Source organism: Schistocerca gregaria, chromosome 4, assembly GCF_023897955.1.
Source record: "Schistocerca gregaria isolate iqSchGreg1 chromosome 4, iqSchGreg1.2, whole genome shotgun sequence".
Classification (NCBI taxonomy): domain Eukaryota; kingdom Metazoa; phylum Arthropoda; class Insecta; order Orthoptera; family Acrididae; genus Schistocerca; species Schistocerca gregaria.
The window spans coordinates 113,152,211-113,170,403 of record NC_064923.1 but is presented as its reverse complement, the minus strand read 5'-3'; the positions used below and the strand labels follow the sequence as shown (position 1 = coordinate 113,170,403).

General features: G+C 42.6%; 1 protein-coding gene across 3 annotated transcripts in view; it reads left to right on the top strand.

Annotated features, from left to right (window-relative positions):
• The window catches only part of LOC126266990 (carboxypeptidase B-like), a 112,988-nt gene that overhangs the window by 73,618 nt on the left and 21,177 nt on the right, over positions 1-18,193 (top strand). For 2 of the 3 annotated variants that reach the window (XM_049971731.1, XM_049971729.1), the window contains exons 6-7: positions 8,771-8,827; positions 11,450-11,534. In XM_049971731.1, the coding sequence (XP_049827688.1) occupies positions 8,771-8,827; positions 11,450-11,534 (142 nt within the window). The remainder of the gene's footprint in view (positions 1-8,770; positions 8,828-11,449; positions 11,535-18,193) is intronic. The other variant, XM_049971730.1, reaches the window with a different exon arrangement.

The window sequence follows — 18,193 nt, the reverse complement described above, 5'->3', positions numbered from 1 at the left end:
CCCCTATACTCTTATATAACTCTTGTATGATACCTGTATAGTGCGGCTGGTCCCGGCGGTGGTTCGAGTCCTCCCTTGGGCATGGGTGTGTCTGTTTGTCCTTAGGACAATTTAGGTTAAGTAGTGTGTAAGCTTAGGCACTGATGACCTTAGCAGTTTAGTCCCATAAGATTTCACACGCATTCGAACATCTTTTTGTACTTGTATAAGTTGTAAATACCCATTGGCTCCTTGTATTTTACTCTGGCCACATTCATAATTTGAAAGAGGGTAGTCCAGTTAACGTTGTCAAAAGCTTTCTGTAAGTCCACATACACCACAAACATAGGTTGGCCTTTCCTTAAGCTATCTTATAAGTTACAGGGTCAGTATTGCCTCGCATGTTCCTACATTTCCTCAGAACCTAAACTGATCTTGCACCAGGTGAGGTGCTTCCAGCTTTTCCATTCTTCTAAGAAAATTTGTATTATTACTTTGCAAGCATGCCTAATTTACCTGGTAATTCTTTTATATTTAGATCTGTAGCACTTTCCTTCTTTGGAATTGGGATTATTACATCCTTCCTGCAGTCAGAGGGTATTTCGCCTACATCATATATCTTACACACCAAGTACGACAGTTTTGCCATGGCTGGGTCTCCGAAGCAGCTCAAAAATTCTGAGCGAATGTAATCTATTCCAGGGACTTTGTTTCGTCTTACGTCTTTCAGTACTCTGTCAAATTCCTCTCGCAGTTATGATACCTTCCAACCCATTTTCAAGTACTTTCTCCTCTCCTTCTATAATACGGTCTCCAAGCTGTAGAGCCTGCATAAATATTCCTTCCAGTTTTCTGACTTCCCTAATTTTGTTGGTACTGCTTTGCCATCTGGCCTCTTTACACTCATACAGCTGTTTCTATTCTCTCCGAGGTTCTTTTAATTTTCTTATAGGAGGTCTTTCCATTAGTTGCTCATACTTCTACATACCCACTATTCTCATACAGCCATCCCTGCAATGCCATTTTGAACTACCTGCCAATCTTAGTTTTTGGTGTCTGCAATTCCTTTCATTAGCTGCATGTTTATACTTTCTCTTTTGTAGCATAGCGAGGTGTACGTTATTAATTGCTATTGATCTGGTGTAATATTTTCCTGGAGACCCATTGAGTCTCAGGGGCTGAAGTAATGAATTAACATTTTTGCTAAGGTTGGGACTTGAACCTGGGCCTCCTGCTTTCTAGGGAGATAGTAAGCAGGAGACCTGGGTTCAATCCCGGTCCTTGACACAAATTTTACTACATTGCTTCAGCTTCTATCCTTATCGAAGATGAAGTTGAGACACAATATGTCTCCACAAAAATGTCGACATCTACATCTACATTTATACTCCGCAAGCCACCCAACGGTGTGTGGAGGAGGTCACTTTACGTGCCACTGTCATTACCTCCTTTTCCTGTTCCAGTCGCGTATGGTTCACGGAAAGAACGAGTGCAGGAAAGCCTCCGTGCGCGCTCGAATCTCTCTGATCTTACATTCGTTATTTCCTCGGGAGGTATAAGTAGGGGGAAACAGTATATTCGATATCTCATCCAGAAACGCTCCCTCTCGAAACCTGGACAGCAAGCTACACTGCGATGCAGAGCGCCTCTCTTGCAGAGTCTGCCACTTGAATTTGCTAAACATCTCCGTAACGCTATCACGCTTACCAAATAACCCTGTGATGAAACGCACCGCTCTTCTTTGGATCTTCTCGATCTCCTCTGTCAACCTGACCTGTTACGGATCCCACACTGATGAGCAGTACTCAAGTATAGGTCGAACGAGTGTTCTGTAAGCCACCACCTTTGTTGATGGACTACATTTTCTAAGGACTCTACCAATGAATCTCAACCTGTCACCCACCTTACCAATAATTAATTTTACATGATCATTCCACTTCAAATCGTTCCGTACACATACTCCCAGATATTTTACAGATGCAACTGCTACCAGTGTTTGTCCCGCTATCATATAATCATACACTAAAAGATCCTTTTTTTCTATGTATTCAAAATACTATACATTTGTCTATGTGAAGAGTGAGTTGCCATTCCCTGCACCAAGAGCCTATCTGCTGCAGATCTTCCTACATTTCGCTGCAATTTTCTAATGCTGCAAATTCTCTGTATACTACAGCATCATCTGCGAAAGGCCGCATGGAACTTCCGAAACTATCTACTAGGTCATTTATACATATTGTGAAAATCAATAGTCCCATAACACTCTCCTGTTGAACGCCAGAGGTTACTTTAACGTCTGTAGACGTCTCTCCATTGAGAGCAACATTCTGTGTTCTGTTTGCTAAAAACTCTTCAATCCAGCCACACAGCTGGTCTGATATTCCGTAGGCTCTTGCTTTGTTTATCAGGCGACAGTGCGGAACTGTACCAAACGCGTTCCGGAAGTCAAGGAAAATGGCATCTACCTGGGAGCCTGTATCTAATATCTTCTGGGTCTCATGAACAAATAAAGCGAGTTGTGTCTCACACGATCGCTGTTTCCGGAATCCATGTTGATTTCTACAGAGTAGATTCTGGGTTTTCAGAAATGACATAATACGCGAGCAAAAAACATGTTCTAAAATTCTACAACGATGTCAGTGATATAGGCCTATAGTTTTGCGCATCTGCTCGACGACCCTTCTTGAAAAGTGGAACTACCTGAGCTCTTTTCCAATCATTTGGAACCTTTCGTTCCTCTAGAGACTTACGGTACACGGCTGTTAGAAGGTGGGGGGGGGGGGGGGGGGGGAGTTCTTTCGCGTATATGAAATTATATCAGATCAATAGACCACCTACACCTGAGGTAAAGGGAAAATTTCCCCGTTACTTAAAAAGCTGGGGTGCTATTCCAGTATCGGAGAGCCTCGCCAATACTGAAGGTTTCTTTCGTCTTCTCACACGAGACAACTTGACAGGGAATGACGGGAGGTACAGTGTGACTAACAATCAATTTGCCCCTCTAGCAGTTAGAAAAGTCTGCAGAGATATACACAGATTCTGACCATATGTACTTCTTGTGCTCATGTTGCATTCCATGTAGTGTTGAAGCATTTTGGGTAAAATAAATATACCCTAGGCATGTCCCCACACTGCACCGCCAGTGATTCGTAAAACCACTGTGGTGCGTCGGAATAATATTGAGAGATACCCTGTATTTGTTTTTTGTGACTTAGTGGGTTAGGGACAGTGAGAATCACTTTCTGTTTGTAGAGGTATGGAGCAGGGTAGTGCGTGAACATAATTCAGCGACGTACATTCCCACGCTCTTTTTACCCCCTCCCCCCCCCCCTCTTTCGTTCTGTTACAACCCTGCAATGCAGTCTATCTCTTAATATGGATCTACTGCACTTAGACATCGTACACACCTTTAATATTTGTTTTCACCTACTCAATTTTAAGATGAACATTAATTTAAAACAATATTTAGAATAATCTGCGATTTTTCCCTCCTATGCCATGCGGAAACCGTGAGTCCTGGAAAAAAAATTAATTGCCTCTTTTTCGTAGGAAATGTAGTTTGATTTTGTACTGGGAAACATTTTCCCTGGTAGCCGCGGTTTTAAAGATATTCGGGAAAACACGAAAAAAGTGACGTTTATACGCCACCCTCTCGCAACGCTCAGGGCGTAGCGGTCAGGAATTTCACTTTCTTTTTCATGATGTTCCCCCCCTCACCCCTCTAACACTGTACACAAATATACTACTGGCCATTAAAATTGCTACACCAAGAAGAAATGCAGATGATAACCGGGTATTCATTGGACAAATACATTATACTAGAACTGACATATGCTTAGATCCTGAGAAATCAGTACCCAGGACAACCACCTCTGGCAGTAATAACGGCCTTGATACGTCTGGGCATTGAGTCAAACAGAGCTTGGATGGCGTGTACAGGTGCAGCTGCCCACGCAGTTTCAACACGATACCACAGTTCATCAAGAGTAGTGACTGGCGTATTGTACGAGCCAGTTACTCGGCCACCATTGACCAGACGTTTTCAATTGGTGATACACCTGGAGAATGTGCTGGCCAGGGCAGCAGTCTAATATTTTCTGTATCCAGAAAGGCCCGTACAGGACCTGCAACACGCGGTCGTGCATTATCGTGCTGAAATGTAGGGTTTCACAGGGATCGAATGAAGGGAAGAGCCACGGGTCGTAACACATCTGAAATATAACGTCCACTGTAAAAAGTGCCGTCAATGTGAACGAGAGGTGACCGCGACGTGTATCCAATGGCACCCCATACCATCCCGCCGTGTGATACGCCAGTATGGCGATGACGAATACACACTTTTAACGTGCGTTCACACCGATGTAACCAAACACGGATGTGACCATCATGATGCTGTAAACAGAACCTGGATTCATCCGAAAAAATGACGTTCTGCCATTCGTGTACCCAGATTCGTCGTTGAGTACATCATGGCAGGCGCTCCTGTCTGTGATGCAGCGTCAAGGGTAACCGCAGCCATGGTCTCCAAACTGATACTCCGTGCTGCTGCAAACGTCGTCGATCTGTTAGTGCTGATGGTTGTTGTCTTGCAAACGTCCCCATCTGTTGACTCTGGGATCGAGACGTGGCTGCACGATCCGTTACAGCCATGCGAATAAGATTCCGGTCATGTCGACTGCTGGTGATACGAGGCCGTTGGGATCCAACACGGCGTTCCGTATTACCCTCCTAAATCCACCGATTCCATATTCTGCTAACAGTCATTGGAACTCGACCAACGCGAGCAGCAATATCGCGATATGATAAACCGAAATCGAAATACGCCACAATCCGACCTTTATCAAAGTCGGAAACCAGATGGTACGCATATCTCCTGCTTACACGAGGCATCACAACAACGTTTCACCAGGCAACGTCGGTCAACTGCTGTTTGTGTATGAGAAATCGGTTGGAAACATTCCTCATGTCAGCACGTTTTAGGTGTCGCCACCGGCCCCAACCTTGTGTGAATGATCTGAAAAGCTAATCATTTGCATATCACAGCATCTTCTTCCTGTCGGTTAAATGTCGCTTTTGTAGCACGTCATCTTCGTTATGTAGCTGTTTTAATGGCCAGTAGTGTATGTGACTACGCGATCTTTTCCTCCTAACCGTCCCTTTTTGGTCTTGGTTGATTGGGCTATTAATGAAAGCTAAATTACGTGCATGACGTGTTCTGACAAGTACGGAAGGGCTAATTGATATGAAGAACGACAGCGCTAAAAAACTGAAAAAGATGTATATAGAGACCACAACCAGAATGAGAGTAATAAATTTCACAGGCACGCCGAGCTTCAACCAGAAAACTTGGAAAAGTAATGCAGTTGTTCTTTTGAGTCTAATAAATATTTAAACACTTGAAGTAATTTTTCGTTAGAGATAATATACGTTCCAAACTTTTTTCTTTCATATAGGTAGTAACATCCGTGCTCGAGGGAGTGGAATTCTGAGAGACATGGCCTTTTACTTTGCTTTTTAATGGTTCCGACTGATATGAAGAAGCCTGTCACAATATATTCTGTTATGGCACGTAGAGTGACACTTCGCGCGACTTCCATAGCTATTTGTTCTGTATGCCGTAATAATACACTGACTGAAACATCTTGTTTCTGTGGCTGTGAGCAACCATATTTTAGCGATGTATCACTTCCTTTACTTATTTTTATACCTTACATTCGTCTCCTCGCGTTATTCTGCAGAGAAACTCCTCATTCCTTACGCCATCTTTCTACTTAGCTTTCACTAGTAATTTCTGACACCACATATTGAACACTTAAATTCTCTTCTTTTGAGGTTGTAACATAGGCCTTGATTCACTTCCATGTTATGATGTACTAAATATTTTCAGATGTTTCGTCCTCAAATTTAGTGCTATGTTTGATACAAATATGCTTCTTTCAGCAAAGGAGTGCCCTCTTCGCCTGTGCCAGTCTTCTCATTTTATCCTACTTGCTTCATCCATCACGCGTTGTTTGCTTCCAAGGTAGCAGAATTCCTTCACTACTACATGTTTTCACTTTTGATATTTATTTTGCTGCTAATTTGGTTACTACTACTCCTCACTACTTTCGTCTTTGCTTGACTTACTCCCAGTCGATATTCTGTGCTCATTTGGCTGTTTCTTCCATTGAGTTTCACTGAGGAAAGCAAGAACGCATCTTATCATTCAGTCGTTTCACAATGAGCTTTTATCATACTTCTGAATATTTCTTTTAATTCCTTCATTACTTCTTTGATAAAAAAAATTGAACAGTAATGCAGAACGACTGCATTCTTGTCTCTATCATTCTTAGTATACCGCATCATTCTTTTTGTGTACTCTTGGTTCTGGTCCGTTTTAACATTACCCGTCTTTCCCTGCATGTTTTACCTAAATTTTAGGTCATCAAACGTGTTGCACCTGTTTACGTATTCAAATGCATTTTCTAGTTCGACAGATTCAATGAGACTGTCTTGCCTCCTCAAGATTTGAATTCCATTATAAAGGGAAGATCAAAACGGCCTCTGTGGCACCTTTACCTTTCCTGAAGCCAGACAGAACGTGATCTAAGATATGCGAAGTCTTTTTCTATTCTCCTGTGTATTATTCATGTCAGAAACTTGGAATCATGAGGATCAAACTGATTGTGCAATAGTTCTTTCTTTCTTTACCCCTTAATATCAGCTGAATTGTTTGGATGATTTTGTTACAAAAGTCGGACGGCTTAGTTTGAATGTCACAGCCTCTACACACTAACTGGAGTAATCGTTTAGCTTCCACTTTCAGGAATGATTTTACAATGTGAGGAAGTATATTATTAATTCTGTCTGCGTTGTTTTATAGAAAGTTTTGCAAAGCCATGTAAATTTCTGGTTATAATACTTCACTATCATATTTTTCCAAATCGGACTCATTTCTTCTTGTATTACCCGACCAGAAAATTCATCGCCTTCGTGGAGGCCTTCAATGTACTTGCCCACTGTATAGACCATCTGCTCTGAATTTAAAAGTGGAATTAATTTTGCTCTCTTGAGATTAAGGCCTTTTCGTTTAACTCTTCTTAAAGGTATTTGCACTTTCCCATATGCTGATTCTGTACTTCCGTCGACGATCGTTCTATTGCAGATCATGTGCTCTCCCGTGGTTCAGACCTTTAAAATGACTTAATCGTATTCAGTTGTAGGGGGACTTATAGTTTAAAACAGGCTTCGAGGCACTGTGCTACTTGGCTTTGTTCACACACACGAAGCATTGACAGACGCAAGAACAAAGTAAAGAAATTGTATGACCCATTGAGGATGACGCCTCAGATTTATTTGAGGATGACGTCTCAGGTTTATTGAGTCTCGTACATCAGCGTCTACATAAAAAACAATAAGTGTAGGGCAGAGGGTTCTTTTGGTAATAGTAGTAGGTTATTTTATGGCTAATTAATGGAGGAAAGCGTAGGAGTTTCATACAGTAGAGAGGAATCAAGTCTGTGGTCTAAAAGAATACAACTATGCACTGACGAATCATTTGAGTCTTCATAGTCTCGTGGTGAACTATAGGTATCTACCTGAAGAATACGCATTATTTTCACCATGACAGTCTATTTTTGTAGTTATTCAAGTAGGTTATTGAAGGAGGGGTGGATCACATAACTAATGAGGAAGTATTGAATAGGATTGTGGAGAAGAGAAGTTTGTGGCACAACTTGACCAGAAGAAGGGATCGGTTGGTAGGACATGTTCTGGGGCATCAAGGGATCACCAATTTAGTATTGGAGGGCAGCGTGGAGGGTAAAAATCGTAGAGGGAGACCTAGAGATGACTACACTACGCAGATTCAGAAGGATGTAGGTTGCAGTGTGTACTGGGAGATGAAGAGGCCTGCACAGGATAGAGTAGCATGGAGAGCTGTATCAAACCAGTCTCAGGACTGAAGACCACAACAACAACATTGAAGGATATTAGGCATCTTTCCTCGATGTAATCATCAGCATTTACGTGTGATTCTTTCACAGAAGTAAACGTGTTCACGCCATTCTCACTGATCTTAATGCATATTCTGAATTTTACGAACTAATCAGACCTGACATTGCCTCTACATGGTGAACGTTGTTGCATTATACACCGTACGAATATTTTTTACGCTACCTCTTTCGTGGTGAGGCTCCAGTTTCCAAAAATTTCTCACTACACTACAAACAAAACGTAGTTTTAATTTTAATATGCCTGTAACAGAGATTATGTCACTGTTCTACTTCAGATCCCGCACATTGCAGCTCGCAGGTATTGCTAAGATCTGATGAAGTCTGATTTCGAGACATTCAGCATGCCGTCCAAAGCTACTTCATATTTCACGGAATGCACAGCTCTACAGCCGAACGGTCTAAGACGCTGCAGTCATTTACTGTGCGGCTGGTGGCTGCGGAGGTTCGAGTGCTCCCTCGGGCATGGGTGTGTGTGTTTGTCCTTGGGGTAATTTAGGTTAAGTAGTGTGTAAGCTCAGGGACTGATGACCTCCAATAAGATTTCACACACATTTTCACACACACGCAGCTCTACATCTGCCTTCATTAGCAGCTGGTTGTCCGCCTGTAACTTAGATTGATATTTACTGAACACCTGACTGAAAATTACTACCAATGTTTGGTAACACTCTATCCTCTTCTTTCCTTCTCTTTCAGCAGTAAGCATTTCAACGGTTCTGAGCTCATTTTAACTTTTTGCACCTTATGCCAGTTTGTTGTTTGTGGAAAATATAAAGACCGTGTAATTTCTATTGCAGCTGATACTTTACCCGTGGGGATACACCACCGAGCCGCCTGAAGACTGGGAAACACTGGTAAGCTGCTGTCTGATCCCTCTTAATATGAGCGGGGTGATAATAAATATTAGTAAAGTGCAGCTACTCGTGGGGGTCCAGCGTGGGCTTTAAGTATCGTATGGCAACGAAATTTGACACATGTGTTAATGGGTCATTTTGGAATGGATTTAAGCTGAAAAAATGGTTCCAATTTTAGCTACTAGATGCACACTTGGCGCTGTTCAGAATCTCGTTGGCGTCTTTGGTGCTCTTATTGAACAACTGTGTAAATGGGGATTAAAACACTACTGGCCTTCATTAGCAGCTCGTTGTCCTCCTGTAACTTAGATTGATATTTACTGAACACGAAGATGACGTGCTACATACGTAAAATTTAACCGACAGGAAGAAGATGCTGTATATGCAAATGATTAGCTTTTCAGAGCATTCACACAAGGCTGGCGCCGGTGCCGACACTTACAACGTGCTGACATGAGGAAAGATTCCAACCGATTTCTCATACACAAACAGCAGTCGACGGGCGTTGCCTGATGAAACCTTGTTGTGATGAACCGTGTAAGGAGGAGAAATGCGTACCATCACGTTTCCGACTTCGATAAATGTCGGATTGTAGTCCATCGCGATTGCGGTTTATCGTATCGCGACATTGCTGTTCACGTTGGTCGAGATCGAATGAATGTCGGCAGAGTATGGAATAGGTGGGTTCAGGAGGGAATAGGAACGCCGTGTTGGATCCCAACGGCCTCGTATCATTAACAGTCGAGATGACAAGCATCTTATTTGCATGGCTGTAACGGATCGTGCAGCCACGTCTCGATCCCTGAGTCAACAGATGGGGACGTTTGCAGGACAAAAACCATGTGCACAAACAGTTCGACAACGTTTGCAGCAGCATGGACTATCAGCTCGCAGGCCTTTGCTGTGGTTATCCTTGACGCTGCATCACAGACAGGAGCGCCTGCCATGATGTACTCAACGACGAACCTGGGTGCACGAATGGCAAAACGTCATTTTTACGGATGAATCAGGGTTCTGTTTACAGCATCATGATCGTCGCATCCGTGTTTGGTGACATCACGGTGAACGCACTTTGGAAACGTGTATTCGTCATCGCTATACTGGTGTATCACCCGCCGTGATGGTATGGGGTGCCATTCGTTACACGTCTCGGTCACCTCTTGTTCCCGTTCATGGCACTTTGAACAGTGGACGTTACATTTCAGATGTGTTACGACCCGTGGCTCTACCCTTCATTCTATCACTTCGAAACCCTACGTTTCAGCAGGATAATGCACGACCGCATGTTGCACGTCCTGTGCCGGCCTTTCTAAATGCAGAAAATGTTCGACTGCTGCCCTGACCAGCACATTCTGCAGATCTCTCACCAATTGAAAACGTTTGGTCAATAGTGGCCGTTCGCTACTCTCGATGAACTGTGGTATCCTGTTGAAGCTACATGGAGAGCTGCACCTCTACACGCCATCCAAGCTCTGTTTGACTCAAGGCCCAGGCGTATCAAGGCCGTTATTACTGCCAGAGGTGGTTGTTCTGGGTACTGATTTCTCAGGATCTATGCACCCAAATTGCGTGAAAATGTAATCACATTTAAGTTCTAGTATAATATATTTGTCCAAGGAATACCCGTTTATCAACTGCATTTCTTCTTGGTGTAACAATTTTAATAGCCATTACTGTAATAAAATTAACATTATGCTTTTCTGATTGTCTAAACTTCCCTGTCCACACCGCGTTCCTAATCCATTATATATGAAATAATTACTATACATGTTTCTTGCATTCACCTCGCCAGATTTCCACCTGGTGGCCAAGACTGGAATTCTCGTTTTCTCAGCGAAAATCGGTTCCACATTAACATATTAGCGTATCTATCAGGTTTTGCTGTCTTACGATAATTACGATCCCCACTGGGACCTCTGAGACTTCCTGCACTTCAATTGTAGGCACATAGTATCAAATGCATCAAATATTCACTAGCTTACATTTCCCTATAGACAACGCCTTATGCTGTCATCATTATCATCACCTTCACATGTTATTTTCCCTGCAGACCTGTTATTTGCTACCCTCTTTGTTTTCCCATAATTGTTTCCTCTCTTTATACTGTCCACCGTCCACTGGTATCTTCTACGTCCTCTCCTTCTCCTTCAACGTTTCTTCTATAGCATCCATCAGTAAACAATAGGTTATCAGCCAGCGCCCAATCCAAGTATATTTCCTCTTCCAAATTAAAACAATCTGTTCTCATCCGGTAGCCAAGGCAACTGTGTTTCCTCTTCCGGATTACCTTCCAAATTTATCTCTCTTCTCCCACTCTTCCCAACACCTTCTCGTTTCTCACCTTTTCCGCCTATTTTGTGCCTGCCAACCTCCTCCAAATCCGTATCTCCAATGTTTCTATTATTCTTTTTTTCCTCTGTCGTCAGCGTCCACATTGCTGCTCCGTGTCATGCCACGCTCCATATGAAGCACTTCGCCAGTATCTTCCTCAGGACACCGTCCATGCTTCCACATAGAACCTCCTCTTCTTGTTGAATGTTTCCGTGGTAATTGTTATAAGTATTTTCACGACGTTATTGCGTCTCATGTCGTCCTTATGCCAGAGTGATTTTAATTCCGCAGGACGCGCTGGGGAGACTCGCCAACGCCGCGCAGGTAGCAGCCGGAGCTCCCAACTACACAGTGGGGACTTTCGCGGGCGCCATGTGTACGTACCGGTTTATAATATGTGTTTTCGTGTCAGTACAAGCTCCCGCAGCTGTAAGTTTCTTTATGTGTACAGTAACGTAAATGTGTGCTTACAAGATTACAAGCTCACGAGAAAAATTAGTAGCCATCGCGCTAACGCTTTAAGCATACCGTCAGTCCCGTTGGACTGATAGTATACTATTCGATTGGACGCAGTCGTGGAGAGTCACAGAGCACTTTTCGTGCGGAGGATGTCAGTGCATAGGAAAGGCAGTGTCAACGTTGGAAAACAAATGTCGTGTGAAAAAAGTCAGATGGAAATCGAACACCAGAAACAACGGGACCATTCAACGGTTCCATAGACACAGTAATTGCCACATGCATTAAAGGGGGGTAGGACGTCAAACGGGCCGACTTGGAGCAGGAGAGGCGCCAAAGGACATTTTAATTTCCATTTTCTATACTTTTACAAATAAATTCATAAAATTCTGTTAGCATGACCAGGAAGGATTCGGGATTATCATTCATAGCAGTGGAAGTTTAAAAACATAACAAAATAAAATTTTTTCCATGTGAAATTTCATCATTTTTTCACTAACTATTGGCTGCATTTGTTGCTATAGGTACACTTTTCTTCGATGAATTTTGCACAGCATACTAACCATACTTACAGGTCTATTAAACTACAATTTTCCAAATCTATTAAAATTTGTGGTAAAAATTGATATAACTCAACTGTAATATTTCAGTTTTTTTCTAAATATGAAGTTTAAAATATAACAGCACATTCATTTTTCATTAATTAAATAAATTCTAGAGTTTCTTACGCCTGTAGGTATGGTTTGTAGGCTGTGCAAAATTCATCTCTCTTACCTATTAAGAAAAGTGTACCTGTAGTAACAAATGCAGCCCATAGTAAGTGATTAAATGATGAAATTTCGCACGCAAAAAATGTAATTTGTTATGTTTTATAACTTCCATTGCTATGAGTGTGAATCCTGAGTCCTTCCTGGTCATGCTGACAAAGTTTTATGAATGTATTTGTAAAAGTATAGACAGTGTCCTGTGGTGCCTCTCCTGCTCCGAGGAGGCCGGTTTGACGTCCTACCCTCTAAAGACATCTGTCCAACTTCGAGACGAGATAGTCAGTTCATACTCCTTAAAACGCGGTCGCCTGTTGACAGTTTGACAACCGCACCCGCTCTTGCACTTCCTCGTCCGACTGAACCCAACGTCCACGCATGTCTTTCGTCTCGCCAAAGACTCGGAAATCACACGGTGAAAGGTCCAGGCCCGTACGGAGAATGTTTGCAGCGTTTCCCGACCAAACAGCTGAAGCGTAGCCTTCGTCCGATTGGCACCGCTGGATGAGGGGGTGAAGGGGGGCGGGTGCTAGGTGTTCAGCTCTGCTCGTCGAATCCCTCGAATGCCGAATCACAACCAATGCGCGCCCGGCGCTACGAAGACACTATGCAGAAACCGTGACGTGTCGTGAAGTCAAAATGTCCAGGAATGCTGTCGGACGAAGTCGCCCTGTTGTGCGATAAGGGCCGCTCCCACACTGATCTTTCACCTTGTGATTTTCACATCTTTGGCGGCCTGAAGAAAGGCACACGAGAGCGCCGCTTTCAGTCGGACGGCAGGTGTAATAGTGTGGCGGTTGTCCGCGTTTTGCAAAATAGGAATTGATCGTTTCATCACACAGTGGGATAAATGTCTTAATACGTGTGGCGATTGTCTTTGTGTGGAGCCATTCTATGGACCCGTTGTGGCGGGAGTTAGGTTCTCATTTGACTGTCCCTTACAATTGTAATGAAGTTCATTAAAATGTTTAGTACAGAGATGGGGTTTAGACTTCTGCATATTACAATAGGTAAGTAACTGCCTGTTTAGATAACTTTCTAACTGTTGTGCGCCCGCATGGCTTTATGTCTGTCTTTTAAAATTCACAACAATATCCTCTTATTTTGTGCGCCTTCCTTCCTTTTTTTTCCAACCAGTGTTTCATTCTACTTGTTTCGATCCTGACTACAGTTCTGTCTTCTGAGTCTCGTGTCAGCGCATCTATCAACTGTGTCCGAAATATTGTGATTTACATTTTCCATCCCCTCGCATCTTGGAATACAGGTAACACATTCCAAAACAGATAGAATGCTGGTTTTCGATACCATTTCACTGTCTCCCTCGATGGAGCGCAATATGCACTCATCTGATCAGTAAGAGCAACAGGAAGAAAGGAATTTTGGATTAATGTCCCGTAGGCATCGAGATGATTAGCGACGGAACACAAGCTCGGATTGTGTCAAAAGTATACGGAAGGAAATCGAGCGTGCCCTTTCAAAGGAATCCTACCGTCTTTCGCCTGGAACGATTTAGGAAAAGCACGGAAAACCTAAATCTGAATAAGCGGACACGGGTTTGAACCGTCGTCAGTAAGGTCAACAGCGTTTCCCATATTACAGGCAATAACAATTTTTGGATTTCCATAAATCCGTCTTCTGGATGTCACTTTTTCCATTTACCTCGAATTCCTGGTGGAAAGAACCAAAGCGCGTATTTTCTGTTTCATTTCAGGACCACAGTTCCTTGGACTGTTCTCTTTCACAATCACTTCCGGCCATTTCGGTTTGTTCACAACTATTTCTTTGGGAATTCCATTGCGATTTAGACGAAGAGTACCAACCACATGCGTACTCTTTGTCATAAGTTTGCTAGCCCAATCTCTACTGGTATACCACTTATCGGTTTAAAGGGTACCTGGTGGCGAGGTAAAACTAATCCCCTGATTTGAGTAAAACATGTAACTCACAGTTGCAAAGATAGAAACCATCTCTAGGAAGTCCCATTCTCCCTACTCTGCGCAACGATGCGAAAGAATCCGTTTGGCTCTGTTTTTAATGGGATTGACCCCTTTACATTACCTACAACAAACTGAATAATCTCCCCCAGAAATTCATATTAAATGCAGGATTTTCTAATGATGTTATATAATTACTGACATAATTGCGAAGTTTAGGGTCAGGATGAGATTTATTAATTTCAGGAACAAATAAATCCAATACTCGAATATTACGACAATACATGGCAAGTAGAACAATTTTCCGTGAATGATTAGTTGGCAAAGTTGAAGTGGGAGCCTATCAAATCGTTTTAGCTTCCTTGTGAGTGGGATGTTTATCCAAACAGATTTCTATCTCGCTAACTTGGGGACCAGTGGTCCGGTAACATAACTCATCTAGGAAATCCCATAAGGACATCGGTTCCGCCTTGAGCGCAGTGCGTGGAGGTACGGTGCTTGCGTCGTCAGAAGACTTTTGAGAAGGTAATGTATTCTAGAATAGTATCTCACCATGGCAACAATAATATCCTCAGCAAATCACAGTTTTCGTTTCAGAAAGGTTGCTCTACTGAGAATGCCTTTTACATGTTCACACACCAGATATTACAAGCATTAAATAACAAAATAACATCGGTAGGTATTTTCTGTGACCTATCGAAGGCATTTCTTCGTGTGAATCATAGTATAGTCCTAGATAAATTGAAGTTTTATTTGACTGGTGGTATATGGATCACGTCACATCTAACCAAAAGAATGCAGAAAGTTGTACTTAATAGTAATTCAACCAACACGGTCCAGGGACATAATTCTGACTGGGGAGAAATCACGTATAGGTTTCCCCAAGGCTCAATCTTAGGTACGCTACTGTTTCTCGTATGTAAATGATCTACCGTCTAATTTACAACAGCCATATTTATTTATTTTTGCATATGACACCAGTATTGTAATCACTTCCAGTATACAAAGAGAAATGGAAGAAATGGTTAACAAAATTTTCAAAGGCGTCATTGACTGGTTTTCTGCGAATGGTCTCACCCTGGATTTCACAAAGACTCGTCATATTCAGCACTGCACCTCTAGAGGTACTACACCAGTGATAAGTGTAGCACATGGTGATGAAATAATACATACGGTGGAAACTTCAAAATTCTTAGGTGTCCATATTGATAACAATTTTAATTAAAAAAAACACATTTTTGAACTCCCAAAACAATTGAGTTCAGCTACATTTGCACCTAGAATCATAGCAAATTTTGGGGAGAGAGATATCACTAAGTTGACATGTTTTGCTAATTTTGATTCTGTAACGTTCTGGGTTAACTCATATTTAAGAAAGGTCTCCATTGCCAAAAAACGTGCTGCAAGAATAATATGTGGTGCTCACACGCGATCATATCGTAGACATCTGTTTAAGAAGTTGGGATTTCTGACTACAGCCTCACAGTACGTTTTTCCCTCATGAAGTTTGTTGTAAATAATCCACATCAGTTCAAAAGGAACAATGAGGTGAATAATTAGAATACTAGAAGAAAAAATGACCTTCATTACTCAACATTACGGTTGTCTTTAGCACAGAAAGGTGTGCACAACGTTGCAACAAAATTTTTTGACCACTTACCTAGTGATATAAAACGTCTTACAGACAGCAAGGTAAAATTTTTAAATTGAAGAACTTTCTCGTTGAGAACTCCTTCTATTCCGTAGAAGGATTTCTATGTTTGTAATGTTTAAAAGGTGGTTGGTAGGAAATGCTAACTCAATCTGTATACTTGTTTTCATTTCGACGGAAAAAGTAATTATATGGTGATGTTTAGAGTACGAACAGATGTACAAGTTAATTTGCACTTTTGACTCGTTTCGCATCATGACGATTTATCGTGTAAAATGATCCATGGAAGATGAAAGTCCCTAGTTTCCAGTAGCTGTCAAATACTTAAGCAAACGTCTGTCTCAGTTCGTCCGAACTCAGTTATCGGCGATGGGGACCATTGCAGACTGTAGTCAAGATCGTTACCTGCCCGACGAGCTGCAGCCGTGGAGATGTTCCGGTAAGTTACGACACTGAAAGCGAGCTATACGGACCGGCACACCGGATCAGCACCTACAAAACTCCGTCCGGGCTACCGAGATAGTGAAAACTCTCATCTCGATGTCGAATCTCTGTTGTAAGCCTTCTCTCACAGCTGGCCCTGTATAGAATCCCCCTGGACAATTCTGTCTCTGCATAAACTCTGAAACATTAAGATACACCGAACCCACCGAGCCAGATAACTGCCAATAGTGGCCAGTCGAGGATACAAACAGCCGTGCAACCAGTCCTGCAGATCACTATGAAAAATCCTACTTCAATTGAGAGGTTTGCCGCCCACCCCCAGAGTCGTGGCGCCTTCTTATGTTGGCAAGTGTAGACAGCTGTCAGCCAGTTAGCTTGCTCTTCGAAATCATGGACCTACGACTCATTTGTATGCAGTCTTATGAAAGTTACAGTTTCATCAGTATCCCCACCAAGCTGGAAGAAGAAAATAAACAACATGATTGCACATTCTAAAAGAAAAGTTGATATAGTCTCAATAAGCACTTTTTCTAGCATTCAGACTAATGACTGAAAATTTTAGGAAGCTTTACTTATCACCAAATATCTAACTACCATGATTAAATGTAATAGCTAAGTACTGTGCTTAGTGCACCCTCCATCTCGATGATGCACCTGAAGGTTTCCTGCACGCCGTCCTGTGAATACTGCGAAACTTAATGCGACAGAGTAATAAGCGTATATATTTTCCGAGGTTGAACCAAAGATACGACAGAGGAAATTGTTAGTGATACACACACTCTTGGAAGGTCCGATGTCAGTTACCATAAGCTGATTTCTTTTCTCCGCGTGAGCTGACGTCCTGGTGAGGTGTCGCGCAGCAGTAACCAATCTAACAACTGCGACAGACAGTAGTGTCGACAGAAGGTAGTCGGGTGTCAAGGGATTTAACTACTCTTTGCTCGGATTAAATCGGTTGGTGAGACTTCCTTATTTTACTATATTTTCGAAGGTCTGTTGATTGACATTCTGTGTAGGAGAGAAGCGCAGAACGTAGCAGCCGTGTGCGACTGCCTCCACCAAGTTCCAAGATGGTTGAGCCTAAGTTACTATGGCGGTAGTCGGGGGCTGTCTCTTTCGAAGGCGTCCTTGGTAGCCGGGTAACCCCTGCCTATAACCGCACGGCTACACCGGCCGGCCTTTTAGGTTAGAGAACCCCTGCCTTGGGATCAAAGGCAATTTGCCTGTTAGATCAGCCACAGTGACCTCAGAGAATCTTAGTCCTCACATATCATAGGTAGAAAAGATTAACACGATTTTAGTAAACTGCAGGAGCATCCAGGGAAAGGTTATTGGCTCTGAATCGTCTTCTCCCTTCCAAACGACAATTACCGAAAACTACGGATATCCATTAGGCTTACACAAAATATCACACTCTCTCCCTAGTACCTTTGGGGTGAATTTACGAAAAGACCACGTTTTGTGTGCGCCTCTTACTTAATTGACCTCGACTTGTCGAGGAGTTTCAGGTCATAAACCCCGACATCAACTGTACAGTGCTACTCTGTCGAATACGTATGTCCACAATCGTGGTAATTTTGTAAGAACTTCACAGCCTCCGTGAGGATGGACCCAACGTTACACACACTTGGTCTTGATCAGTGGCCTCCTTATCAGCATATTCTCAAAAAATAGCGGCACAACCCCACACAGGCGTGGCGAGACCCGTGAGAAAATCTCTCGAAAATGGGCGCAAAGCAGCTGAGGCGTGCCTATTCTCTCTCGAATGAGGTCATGAAGGACTAAG